Genomic DNA, 15,396 nt, shown 5'->3' on the forward strand with positions numbered 1-15,396 from the left:
CCAACCATCAAAATGTTGCCCAGACCCACAAAACGCCTGAAAAGGAAATGGCCCGTCAATCTACCGCTGCAATAAACAAATGCGTGTTCCGGCGAATCTAATTGTAAGTCGGCAACACGTTTAACCACGTCAATTTTGTTTAATTTATATTTTTATTTCTTACTTCACTTTATAATTTTTCTTTAGTTTCTCGATTATTATTACTTATTATGTATATTGTTTACTTTATTAGATTGTTCTTTTTATTACCTAAGCAAGCAGTTTTGTATTATAAGTCTTGATTGACAAAATAATAAATAAAGGTATAAAAAAATCTATTTATTAACTTCCCGTAGGGCAAGTTATAGTAATCGCAAAAAAATCGAAAATGAAAATTTTTATAATATAAGAGGTTTCTGAATATTTTGGCATACCTTAGAAAAAATGGATGTATGTGTGTGTGTGTGTGCGTGTATGTATGTGTGTGTGTGTGCGTGTATGTATGTGTGTGCGGATACAAATTTTCGTCGACGATTTCGGGAACACGGATCAACCGATTTGAATAATTCAAAAAACATTCGATTCGTATTGATAAGGAGACGTGCTGATTAGTTATGTATGTGCGTGTGTGTGTGTGCGGGTATGTATGTGTGTGCGGATACAAATTTTCGTCGACGATTTCGGGAACACGGATCAACCGATTTGAATAATTCAAAAAACATTCGATTCGTATTGATAAAGAGACGCGCTGATTAATTTTTTGCGAAGGCAGGTCTAGCCGTTCCGAAGATACGGGTCAAAAAGTGCCGAAAACGGTAACTCAGTTTTTAAGAGAACAGAGCGTCCGATTTGACTAATTCAAAAAACATTTCACTTGTATTGACAAGATGAAGAATTTATCAAATTTTCATGAAGGCAGGTCTAGCGGTTTCGGAGATCTAATGAAAAAAGTAAAAAAAATGCCATTTGGCGGTCAAAAATGATCATTAGACATATGCACATCAAATTATCCGATATTTTATAGAGATTTTAACAATAAGTATAAATTTTGTTTACATTCCTATGGGTTCCGTATCAATGCTTAGGCGTTCGACGGCGGCGCGGCACTTGCGCACTTTGACATTTCGTCTCTATGCAGTTTAAGCAGTACGATTGCTTCGAAAAAAAGTTCAAAATTTCCAAAATATGTCAAAATGAAGAAAACATTTTTATTTTCAAAACAAATTTGTTTTCATAAAAAAAACATTTTTTTTCAAAAAAAGTAATTTTTTGTCAAATTTATAGTTTCTCAAAAATCTAATTTTTTCGAAGTAAAATATTTTCAAAAATGTTAATCGTTTTTAAAAAAATAATTTTTGGTACGGAAAGTTCCAGCAATTTGCCTTAAGGCACGATGCCTTAATTGCCTTAAGACAGAATTCCACTTACAGCTAGTTTATTTACTATTCTATTCCAGTTTACTTCTTTTACAATTTAATTATTAACTTACTTCTTTCGTCAATATATTATGTTAATAAACCCATCAGAGAGTCTATACCACAAAATTAGTGTAACTTTGCTTGATTATTTAAATTAGTGTAACTTTGCTTCACTTTTTCTATTTTACTTAAATAATGCACTACATTATTTCCATAAACAATACTTGCAGCATTTATAAACGAAAGAAATAAAATAAACATCTCACAATAATTAATACAATTTTTCAGAATTTAATCAGAACACTGTCATTATCGATTTTGGGACAATTACAATAACTTAGCCAAATTTTCAAAAAAACAAATTTATTTCCAATAGTTAAATTTATTTTAATGCCAAGGGTTATCCAATATTTTTAGTCATACCTGTAGATGTAGGTAATTGTATAAATAAATGATTTTTTGTTTATTCACGACTAAAACATCGATTTTCCAATCACACAAAAATTCATCGTCTGCCTTTGTGATTTATAGCATTAGATATACGTGTTGGAAATTGCAGTTTTCTATACAGTATCAGAAAGAATTAATATATAGTATCCGCGGTAAAATTGCAATATCACCTTGGATTTTTACACTCAAAATAATTGCTTCAATAATGTTGCCCATAATTTTTATAATCTCGTACTATATATTAATTGTTTACAGTTTCATAATAATATCTAAATTAATTTTTTTTAATCATAATTCGATACACATTAATACTTATTTGCATGATATTTTGGAATCCCTTGAACCAAGTTAATTCTAGATGAAATAAGATTAATTTTAATTTTGGTGTAAATGGCACTCATAAAACTATTTGATTTAAATGAAACAAAACAGACCCTTAACAGTACACATTTTATAGCTTATTTTGAGCACTATAAAACCCCATGGAATATATCAAATGCAACACCTCGCCGCTAGATGGCTTCAAACACAACAATTCAATCTCGAACGAAATGAAAAACGCTTTTTCATATCTAGCTTAATATTGTTCCTAGGACACGTTATAAAACACCGATTTATTAAGAGTATAATTGATATAATTTTGTTCATTACATGATTTTCGTTAAAATGTATATTTTTAGAGATATTTGCAAAAAAAATGATAAAAAACGCCGAAAAGAAACGAATTCTTAATAGCCAGTAACTTGAAAAGTATTTTTTTTTTTTTGAAAAACATTAAACATTTTTTTCTTATAATTAGTTCTTCTATCGATATCCGATGTTGTGTATAAAACAAATAAAATTACACCACTGAGAATGGGTGTTATTCACCCGTGGAATCTAAATTATTTTCACTTTTGAACTTGAGAGTAAGATAAACCTATTTCCAAAATTTCATACGAATTGGAGCAGAGTATAAAAAATCAGACCCAAAACGCTCCATTGATTTGAGTAAATATTCTGTACCCACTGCCAAATACTGAATTTTGGACACAATGAAACTTCTAAGTAATTTTTTGATTAAGTAATTTTTTTATTGTGATTTAGTAAAGTAAGGCAAAACACGACTGCATTAGTTCAAAGATAATAATCTGTCAATTTGAATATGTTGCGCAATCACTTACAGTCCACAACCGTCAGACGCATGTGCAGAGTGTTATCTGCCAAACATATAATGTATCTTATATATTATTAACTTCCCGTAGAGTAGTTATAGTAATGGGTCGAAAATCGAAAATGAAAATTTTAGCATTTCTCGACGTTTTGAAGATTTCTGAACATTTTGGCATACCTCAGAAACATTGGATGTGTGTGTTTTTTCGAATTCCGAATTTTTTCGTTCACGTTTTCGGGCGCACGGATCAACCGATTTGAATGGTTCAAAAAACATTCGATTCCTATTGATAGGGAGATGTGCTTTTTTGGCAAAAGCAGGTCCAGCAGTTACGAAGATAAAGAGCAAAGAGTGCAGAAAATAGAAATCGAGTTTTTGAGAGAACGGAGCATCCGATTTGAATGATCTAAAAAACATTCAATTAGTAATTTTTGGGAGAAGTGGTTATTCGTTTTTGGCAAAGGCAGGCAAAGCCATTTTGAAGATGCAGAGCTAAATGTGCTAAAAACGGAAGTTTTTGAGAGAACTAAGCGCCTGATTTGAATTATTCAAAGATTTCTGCTTTTACAATATTTAAAATAATCTATTTGAAAACATTTAATATTCTTCGAACGTTTCGTTAGGTTACGGGAAGTAGCAGCAATTTGCCTTAAGGCACGATGGCATATACCACTAGTTTGTAATTTTTTCCATTTATTTCTACAATGTAACTAAATTTCTATAATTCAAAAAATACTAAAAAAAATTCTTTCATACCTCATTACAGAAGAATTATATATATATATATATATATATATATATATATATATATATATGTGTGTGTGTTTGTGTGTGTGTTTATACGATTTACTTTTTGTGTTTGTGGACTACCCTGAATTAATACATATTAATTAAAATATTAATGAATAATGTATATTCATCTAATAAAAGGAATAAAACGGTGTGCATCATCTTTATTTGTAATGAATTCATGTGGTGAAGTGAATCCAGTGAAGGATTTTTAATTGGCTGTTCGTATTGCATGTGTACTTTGATAGGAAAGTCAGGTAATTGCTTCCATAGAAATAGATTGCCGCGTTATTTTCCCGTAGGGTAAGTTATATTAATTGCAAAAAAAATCGAAAATATTTTTTTTATATATCTTTACGTTTTAGAGGTTTCTGAACATTTGGCATACCTTAGAAAACATGAATGTATGCGTGTGTATGCGGATACAAATTTTTGTCGACGATTTCTGAAACATGGTTCAACCGATTTCAATTATTCAAGAAACATTCGATTGCTGTTGATAAGGAAACGTGCTAATAGTATGCAACTGTACAGAGAAATAACAGTATGCAACTGTACGTATCTTCGAGGCGGCTAGACCTCGTAAGCCAAAAACTAATCAGCACGTCTCCTTATCAATACGAATCGAATTATTCAAATCGGTTGTTCCCACACACACACGGACACATATATACACAAACACATCCATTTTTTCTAAGGTATGCCAAAATGTTCAGAAGGTTTTGAAACGGTTGTAATCTATAAAAATTTTCATTTTCGTTTTTTTTTGCGACTACTATAACTTACCCTACTATAACTTACCCACTGTCCTACTACAAATTTCCATTCCATAACAGTCATTTAAGTAGTTCAATCATTTTTCATATAGCTCGATAACTGATCAATTATCGATTTTTTTTTTGTGAACGTCTTTCATTGAATTTTGATGTTTTTTTCTGAGCCTATCGAAAAGCATAAATTTATCCGCTCCACAAACATTTCCAAAACAATTCTTTAGATATTGACGACGGAAAGGTTACCACCGATAAAACTAGATGAGTTAAATTATCGATCGATTTATCAAAATTCTCAAAAATCAAATATTTTCAAGGTTTTAAAAAAAAAATCAATCTGTTTTAAAATAATATATATATATATATATATATATATATATATATATATACGAGGTGTGTTCAAAAAGTACCCGGAATTACTAATAATTAAATTTCGCGGGTCTGGAGTGTCTGATTGTCAAAATTTTTTTTTATTGTGTTGGTATACATGCCCCTAAAGTATGATGAAATTTTCAGCTATATTCACTGTTTACTTTGCCTGTGGTAGTCGCTAAGGTTCGACGTGTTTTTCTGAGCTCGGCGATTTTTACAATGGAAGAATTGAAAAGTCAAAGAATTTGTATTAAATTTTGCGTAAAAAATGAAATAAAGTGTTGCAAAGTGCAAAAATTCACCAGATATGGCTCCGTGTGACTTTTTCCTATTCCCAAAGTTGAAGAGACCCATGAAAGGACGGCGGTTTTCCTCGATTGAAGAAAATCGCTGAGAGTGCTCAAGGACATATCAAAAAGTGAATATCAAGGGTGCTTCGAAAATTGGAAAAAACGCTGGCATAAGTGTATTATATCTGGGGGGGACTACTTTGAAGGGGACCACATTAATGTAGACGAATAAATAAATATTTTGAAAAAACGAAAATTCCGGGTACTTTTTGAACAGACCTCGTATATATATATATATATATATATATATATATATATATAAACTATCTATTCTATATCTATATTTTATATTTTATATTCTATATATATATTTTATTTATTTATATCTATATCTATATATATATATATATATATATATATATATAAACTATCATCATATATATATATATGTATATATACAGTACAGGCCAAAAGTTTCCGGACACATGAAAAAATCTCATTTTCTGAGTTTTTAGCTATATTTTTCATATAAAAATAATTTTATTCAAGTTAGTTTTGTACATTCTACGTAGTATTAATATTTAGTGACTGATTTGTAACCAATTTGTGAGAAATGATGGACTAATTAGCAATGAAAATGTTAAAATGTCACAGTCGATTTTCCTGAATATGACCACCCTTTGCTTTAATCACTGCAGCGCATATTATTGGTAATCTTTTGACGAGTTTTTGCAATGTTTGCGCAGATATGTTCTTCCAGGACTCGTTAAGGCAATTCCACAGGGCAGCTAGGCTGGTTGGATGCAAATCCTTCACGAGGCATTTAAGCTCGTCCCACAACAGCTCTATTGGATTAAGATCCGGCGATTGTGCAGGACACTCAAAAACCACTTCTGCGAACAGTAAATAAACAAAAGAGATTGCAATTTGCCAAAACCCACTTAAATTGGACCATCGATCAATGGAAATCAGTTTTATGGACGGTTGAGTCAAAATTCAAACTTTTCGGAAATCATCGACGTAGGATGGGTAATGAAAGACTCAATTCTAAGTGTATTTCGCCAAAGGTGAAGCACGGTGGTGGTTCAGTAATGGCTTGGGGTTGTTTTAGATTCAATGGAGTCGGATCGCTTGTCAAAAAAGATGGAACTTTAAAGAAAGAACAGTATCATACCATACTTCAGCGCCACGCCATTCCATCTGGTCTTAATTTAATTGGTCCAAAATTTATTTTTCAACAAGATAATAACCCTAAACACACTTCCCGACTCTGTGCCAATTATTTGAAGCAAAAACAAGACGAAAAAATACTTCAAATAATGGATCTTAATCCAATAGAACTGTTGTGCATTTGTCTGACTGATTTGCATCCAAGCAGCCTCCCTGCCCTGTGGAATTGCCTTAACGAGTCCTGGAGAGAACATACCTGCGCAAACATTGCAAAAACTCGTCAAAAGATTACCAAAAATATGCGCTGCAGTGATCAAAGCAAAGGGTGGTCATATTCAGGAAAATCGACTGTGACATTTTAACATTTTCATTGCTAATTAGTCCATCATTTCTCACAAATTGGTTACAAATCAGTCACTAAATATTAATACTACGTAGAATGTACAAAACTAACTTGAATAAAATTATTTTTATATGAAAAATATAGCTCAAAACTCAGAAAATGAGATTTTTTTCATGTGTCCGGAAACTTTTGGCCTGTACTGTATATATATATATATATATATATATATATATATATTGTATGATTCTGAATTTGATGTTGACATATGTATTAACAAAGTCTAATAATCGGGCATAACATCAATAAAAAACATACGTTTCGGCTATAATCCTAGCCTTCATTCAGTGGAAACTAAAATTAAAATTAAAAACTAAAACAATTGAATTGGAGTGAAAATAAAAAATAAAATAGTAATTAGTACTTACAATTAGTTGATCTTAGTGTTAATTTGGAAAACTTTAGTAATCCATGGTATTAGGATATGGTAATGCACTACACTATGTATTATAAACATTAACTTGAAATTACACAATATTTTCACAAAATACTGATTTGAAAAAATCACAAATGGATAGTGTGTTATTCGTAGACTGGTTGAAGATGTAATGGAGAAAGACATTTTTTTAAAAAAATATTTTTACCAAGATTCTGCACATGTGTGGAACGAATTGTAAAACCTTTGCGCGAACGCTTTTATTGTTTTGTAAGAAATTTGGAAATGTTATCTAAATAGAAGAGATTTGTGTCGCACAGCGTGTTGAGTTCATTCCGTTTATTTATTGTCTTATTGTTATAAATAGTTAAAAAAGATCCCTCTATAATACTTCGTTTAAATAAATTTTGTTCAAATTGTAGTACAGTCGGATTAGAAAAGTCCATATTGTGTTTTAAAGTGTATATATGGTCTGCAAGAACTGTTTTGAATTGTTTGGGGTTTTTTGAATTGTTTTTATGTTGTTGTAACCGTTTATTGAGGTTCTGGCTAGTTTCTCCTATGTAAATTAAATTACAGTCTAAACAATTTATTTGATAGACGAGATTTCTGAGTCGTTCAATATTAAATGGGGTTTTTGTCTTGGTAAAAATAGTTTTTTATTGATGTTATGCCCGATTATTAGACTTTGTTAATATATATATATATATATATATATATATATATATATATATATACACTCGGTCTGGTAGATTTCTTTTCATCGACATCGAGAAATGCCTAACAATCGTTGTCGCGTAGTTAAAGTAGTCGTTGGCGCGAATTTACTCTAGCGTGTCGGAACAGAAAAGCTGACGATAAACAATGGGAAGATTATTATTAAAAGTGTTTACCTTGTCCAAAAGTCCCACGCTCAGGTAGAAGCATATTATGAAAGCGTTCCATGCCAGCCAAAGTACGTTCCACGCCGAGTACTGAAAAAAGGATTGACAAATTGTTACAAAATCATGATTTTATTGTAAATGTCTAACAATAGCCACCATCATTATTAAACAGTTCGGAATGTAATTTCTTTTACCCCGGTAAAGAATTTATTTGTATTCGTCACCTAACTTGAGACATTAGTAATATAATCGTTATAACATGATATACAAATGCTCGATGCGATGGGTCCTTAAAGGTATAGAGCATTATGATTTTGTACTTGCTTATTAAAGCGCTAAAAATGCTGTTCAAGTTAAGAAATATTAATTGAAGTCTAGTATGTTGTCAGATCTACACGTAAAATTAGAGGTCATTATTAAAACCAATTTACGATGTTGCGAAAATGTTTTTGAAATTTTGTCAAATCAATTTCAATATGTAAACAACTAAATTACAGACAACATAAAATTAAAAAAAATTCAATTAATCATTTTTGAAAAATTCATGGTACGTGTTGACTAATTCATAGAGATATTTCATTCAATATATTTTTATATATTATTCATTATATTTTATGACTAACTTTATATAATTGTATTATTTTGCTGCAGCATGTATAAAAATCATGTGCTAATGAACTATTATTGCGTATATTTTTCATAAAGATATTATTTATTTATTTAGTGATAATTGTATGAAATATCTATCATATAATATACTTGTGCATTATACAATAAATAATGATTTTTTAGATATAATATAAAATTTAAATTAAATATATAGATGCTTATTTTGTATGATTCTGAATTTGATGTTGACGTATGTATTAACAAAGTCTAGTAATCGGGCATAATATTAATAAAAAACATGAGTTTTTTTCAAAAATTTATTTTACATCCATACGTTTCGGCTGTAATCCTAGCCTTCATTCAGTGGAAAATTAGTTAATCTTAGTGTTAAATTAGAAGATTTTAATAATCCATGGTATCAGGTTATGGTAATACACCACACTATGTAATATAAACATTAAACTTGTAATTAAACAATATTTCACAAAATACTAATTTTAAAAAATCACAAATAGATAGTGTGTAATATATGTGTTGTTCGCAAACTGGTTGAAGATAAATATTTATGTATGTATATATATATATATATATATATATATATATATATATATACTATAGCTGACCGATAGACCGGTAGTCCAGTATCCAATCTACAATTCAAAAGTTACAATTTTTCTTTGGGCCCCACCCCACCTTGAGGTAACACAATTTTTTTTTGTTCCTGAAAAATGTGAATGATAACTTTCAAGACTAGTAGGGCGCATGGCATCGTGCCTTCAGGCAAATTGCTAAAACTTCCCGTACCAAACATTATTATTTTTTTAAAAACGATTAACATTTTTGAAAAAAAAATTACTTCGAAGAAATTAGATTTTTGAGAAACTATAAATTTGACAAAAATTTACTTTTTTTAAAAAAAGAAGTTTTCTTTATTTTGACATATTTTGGAAATTCTGAACTTTTTTTTCAAAGCAATCGTACTGCTTTAACTGCATAGAGACGATATGTCAAAGCGCGTAAGCGCCGCGTTGGCGGCTAACGGTTAAACATTGGTACGGAACCCATAAGGTCATGAACAAAATTTATACTTATTGTTAAAATCTCTATAAAATATCTGAAAATTTGATGTGCATATGTTTAATGATCATTTTTGACTGCCAAATGGCTTTTTTTAAAAATTTTTCATTAGATCTTCGAAACCGCTAGAACTGCCTTCATGAAAATTTGATCAATTCTTCATCTTGTAAATACAAGTAAAATGTTTTTTGAATTATTAAAATCGCACGCTACGTTCTCTTAAAAACTGAGTTACCGTTTTTGGCACTTTTTGCCCCGTATCTTTGGAACGGCTAGACCTGCCTTCGCCAAAAACTAATCAACACGTCTCCTTATCAATACAAATCGAATGTTTTTTGAATTATTCAAATCACTTCATCCGCGTGTTCCCGAAATCGTCGACGAAAATTTGTATCCGCACACGCATACATACACGCAGATACACATACACACACACATACATCGATTTATTCTGAGGTATGCCAAAATATTCAGAATCCTTTGAAACGTAAAGATATATAAAAATTTTCATTTTCGATTTTTTTGCGATTACAATAACTTGCCCTACGGGAAGTTAATAAAATCACTATTAAATTGTTATTTATTTATGAAATTTTGGAAAAAAACAAAAAAAAAACGAGAATTTAATGCGATACTGAAGCTTGCATGCTGCACAAAGATTTTATATTAGGTTCTAACTTACTGCGCTTTAAGCTCAAGTCTTCACGTTGTGTTATTATAAGTCTATTTCTTTTTTATCAATAAATTATAGAAAATGTTCGTATATATGATTACATTGCGGCATTTGGTTTCAGTTTCTTCATAAAGCCATTTCATAACGAGTCTACTTAGCTAGATGACATTTTCTCAACTTAGAACGAAATTATATCTAATTTTTATATATCTTTTTTGTTAAATCATATTTTTTTATTTATATTCATATTTTTTTCTCCGGCGGCAAAATTCATTTAAATCTCGGAATTCGCGAGTGGAAAGTGTTAAAACGAGAACGAAAATTTGTAGTTATCGGGTTGGCAACTAAGTAAGTGCGTATTTTTTTTTGTTAGAAAGTAGTTATCGTTGGCAACTAAGTAAGTGCGCAATTTGGTTAGAAAATCAAATACAGTTTTTGCGTCGAATTAAATAATTTTGTTCTGTAATTTATTGACCATTTTAATCGATGACCTTCTGTTATCTTCCAAGAAGCGTAATTATCCCAGGTTTTTAGAACTTTTAGTTTATATTAGCAAAAACTGAATCGCACAATTTGACATCATATTTTTTTTTAATTCAAGGGTTCATGGTCAGGAATATTTTGTAGATGTGGAGAAACATTCCACGCAAGCCCCAATAATTTTTAAACATAGCCAAATTGTTTCTATTAGTCGAATCGATTATTGCTTTAATTAAGTTGTCCACAACTTTAACTCGACAATTAGAGCAGTATTGAGTGAAAAATCACCAGAATGACATTTTGCAAACCAATTTTGGCATTTATTAAGGCTTCGACATCATAAACAGCAACTAACATGTGGGATCATTGTTTTTCTCTTTGCAGAAATAAAAATGCAAAATATGACAAAAATGTTTTTGACTTTGCAGCTTTCAACGAACGCTAAACGAGAACTACGCAACCGATCAAAAATGTATTTTCTACTAATTGACAGCTGAATTTCTTCTTACTATACAATAAAATAAATTGTTTACATACAATAAAATGTGTTTTACATATAGACTACCTCAGCAAACCTAAAGATTTATTTGAAGCAATCTAATTGTACGAGTAAAAACCGCACTTAGTTGCCAACATTGTACTGTTTAAGGATACAATAAAAATCAATTTGTTTTAAGTTAATTCCATCTTTAGTTATAGTTACTAACAGTGAGTACAAAACTTACGTCGTATTTTTTGTTTACGTTTTTCCGCTTTTAAAGCATTGTATAAAATTCTGTTCGCGTTAAACTTCGCAACTAACTTTAGTAAAAAATATCGCTTTTCTTGTGCATGAATCTTGTCACTGACCTTAAGGCACTTGTGCCAAGCTATTAGAAAGTTTACCTAATTTTAAAATAAAACTTTAAAATAATTATAATACGAGCTATTATCGTAAATAAGAGCTATTTGGATCCTTAGAATTTTTGCTTTCCGCATCATTCTCTTTCATAATGTTTAGTTTTATATAAGCAATTTATCGCAAATATCATTATCAGATTATGATGGGTAGTTGTAATTTTACTATAATAGAGTAATGAGGAAAATTCAAATTCAAGCTAAACTTTGTTGGACTAAAAACATTTTTTGTTAAATGTTTAAAGGATTTTTTGTTAAATGTTTTACTGATACTATACTGCATTACATTTAATTCATCAAAATTTTCGAATTGCCCCCCTGAATTTTCAAATTGCCCCCCGGTGGAGCGTGCGCCCCACGTTGAAAATCACTGCCCTATACTAATATTTACCACTTTTACACTACAGTCTATACCAAAATGTATGTACATTAATGTGAGTGATATTAAATGTAGAACTGCATTAAATAAAATGATGAGTCTCAATTTCTACACATACATTTCAATTATAGAATGAATACCAAATCAGCCACATCATAACATATAACAATATAAATAAAAAGACAAATATCAAAATATCTTCATTAAAACTGTATATAAAAAAATGTACACTACTTTTTTTAGAACGTATTTATTTTCAATATATCAATTTACTTCAAAGCCAAGAGATATACAATATTCGTTGTCAGACCTGTAAATAAATAAATAAACTAGCTGTAAGTGGAATTCTGTCTTAAGGCAATTAAGGCATCGTGCCTTAAAGCAAATTGCTGGAACTTCCCGTACCAAAAATTATTAATTGTAAAAACGATTAACATTTTTGAAAAAAATGTACTTTGAAAAAAATAAGATTTTTGAGAAACTATATATATGGACAAAAAATTATTTTTTTAAAAAAAAAAATTAAAAAAAAAAAAAAAAAATTAATTTTTTTTTTTGAAAAAAAAATTTTTTTTCTTTATTTTGACATATTGTGGAAGATCTGAACTTTTTTTTTCAAAGCAATCGTACTGATTTAACTGCATAGGGACAAAATATAAAGCGCGTAAGCGCCGCGTCGCTGTCTAACGCGTAAGCATTAGTACGGAACCCATAGGAATGTTAACAAAATGCATACTTATTGTTAAAATCTCTATAAAATATCTGATAATTTGATGTGCATATGTCTAATGATCATTTATGACCGCCAAATGGCTAATTTTTTTACTTTTTCCTCCATATCTCCGAAACCGCTAGACCTACCTTTATGAAAATTTTATCGATTCTTCATCTTGTCAATGCAAGTGAAATGTTTTTTGAATTATTTAGATCGGACGCTCCGTTCTCTTAAAAACTGAGTTACCGTTTTCGGCACTTTTTGCCCCGTATCTTCGGAACGGCTAGACCTGCCTTCGCCAAAAACTAATCAGCACGTCTCCTTATCAATACGAATCGAATGTTTTTTGAATTATTCAAATCGGTTGTCGGTTGATCCGTGTTCCTGAAATCGTCGACGAAAATTTGTATCCGCACATACATACACACACGTACAAACATACACACACACACACATACATCCATTTTTTCTAAGGTATGCCAAAATGTTCAGAAACCTTTGAAACGTAAAGATATATAAAAATTTTCATTAACTTCCCGTAGGGCAAGTTATAGTAATCGCAAAAAAATCGAAAATGAAAATTTTTGCATTTCTCGACGTTTCAAAGGTTTCTGAATATTTTGGCATACCTTAGAAAAAATGGATGTATGTGTGTGTGTGTGTGTGCGTGTGTGTGTGTGTGTGTGTGTATGCATGTGCGGATACAAATTTTCGTCGACGATTTCGGGAACACCGATCAACCGATTTGAATAATTCAAAAAACATTCGATTCGTATTGATAAGGAGACGTGCTGATTAGTTTTTGGCAAAGTCAGGTCTAGCCGTTCCGAAGATACGGGGCAAAAAGTGCCGAAAACGGTAACTCAGTTTTTAAGAGAACGAAGCGTCCGATTTGAATAATTCAAAAAACATTGTATTTGTATTGACTAAATGAAGAACTGTTCAAATTTTTTGAGAGGCAGGTCTAGCGGTTTCGGAGATCTAGTGAAAAAAGTAAAAAAAAATGCCATTTGGCGGTCAAAAATGATCATTAGACATATGCACATCAAATCATCAGATATTTTATAGAGATTTCAACAATAAGTATAATTTTGGTTTACATTCCTATGGGTTCCGTACCAATGTTCATGCGTTAGACGGCGACGCGGCGCTTACGCGGTTTGATATTTCGTCTTTATGCAGTTAAAGCAGTACGATCGCTTTGAAAAAAAGCTTAGATTTTTCAAAATATGTCAAAATAGAGAAAACATTTTTCTTTCAAAAAAAAAATTTAAAAAAAAATTAAAATTTTTTTTTTTTTCAAAAAAAGTAATTTTTTGTCTAATTGTTTGTCAAAAATTTTATTTTTAGAAGTCAATTTTTTTCAAAAATGTTAATCGTTTTTAAAAAAATAATAATTTTTGGTACGGGAAGTTCCAGCAATTTGCCTTAAGGCACGATGCCTTAATTGCCTTAAGACAGAATTCCACTTACAGCTAGTTTTCGATTTTTTTGCGATTACTATAACTTGCCCTACGGGAAGTTAATTATTTGGACTTCTAACTCTCGAGCAAGCCAAATACAGTTGGCCATGACTAAAACATGGATTCATTGTCTGCCCTTGTGCTTGAGACTAGGCATAGGTAGGTAGGTATCAATTATATATTATTTACTTCCAATATGCTAACTACTTGATATTGTGGTCATTGACACAGATATTGTTAATACGTGTAAAAAATATCAACATCAATATTTATATCAGTAGAATGGTTCGTGTCAACATTAATATAATTTTGTTAATATATTTGGTAATAATAATTATGCCATATTTTCGACCGGCTTTGAATTCAACATATAACACAAGATCACAGCCCTTATATATATATATATTTTTTTAAATTAATTTTATTTTCTACATCTGTCAAACTGAATTATATAATTTCATCTGCACATCTCAGTTGCTTTTCGTCAATAATAATGTAGACATTTCTTTTCTTTTATTCATAATCATGAAAATATTATATTTTAATATTGTCTAGACCAGTGATTCCCAACCTTTTTTGGGCCCCGCCCCACATTGAGATTTATAACAATGTTATGCCCCCCCTCTACATTTTTTTGTTCGCTATTAAATTGTTATTAAGCATCAAAGAAAAATTTCAGAATAAGCAAAAAAAACGGAAATTTCAAACTAATTTTTTACTGTTTTTTCGAAATTTATTTAATGCTGCGATACTTAAGCTTGCATGCTGCACAAAGATTTTATATTAGGTTTTTACTTACTGCGTTTTAAACCTGAGTCTCTACTTCATGTTATTTCAAGTCTATTTCCTTTTTATAAATAACTTATAGCAAATTTTTGTACATACGATTACTTTTGGGCATTTGGTTTCAGTTTCTTCATAAAGCCATTTCTTAACGTCTACTTAGCTAGTTAACATTTTCTTAACTCAGAACGGAATTATATCTAATTTTTATATATCTTTTTTTGTTAAATCTTTTTTCTTTTAACCGGAACTGAAATTTCTAGTTA

General features: G+C 30.3%; 1 protein-coding gene across 1 annotated transcript in view; it reads right to left on the reverse strand.

The window, feature by feature from the left end:
- Positions 1–15,396, reverse strand: part of LOC113376752 (sodium/potassium-transporting ATPase subunit beta-1-interacting protein) — a 61,546-nt gene that overhangs the window by 14,671 nt on the left and 31,479 nt on the right. Inside the window, exon 3 of the mRNA XM_026616794.1 lies at positions 8,064–8,144. Within this exon, the coding sequence (XP_026472579.1) occupies positions 8,064–8,144 (81 nt within the window). The remainder of the gene's footprint in view (positions 1–8,063; positions 8,145–15,396) is intronic.

Source organism: Ctenocephalides felis, unplaced genomic scaffold, assembly GCF_003426905.1.
Source record: "Ctenocephalides felis isolate EL2017-DRISC unplaced genomic scaffold, ASM342690v1 CF-g0.4_SCAFFOLD_01886, whole genome shotgun sequence".
NCBI lineage: Eukaryota > Metazoa > Arthropoda > Insecta > Siphonaptera > Pulicidae > Ctenocephalides > Ctenocephalides felis.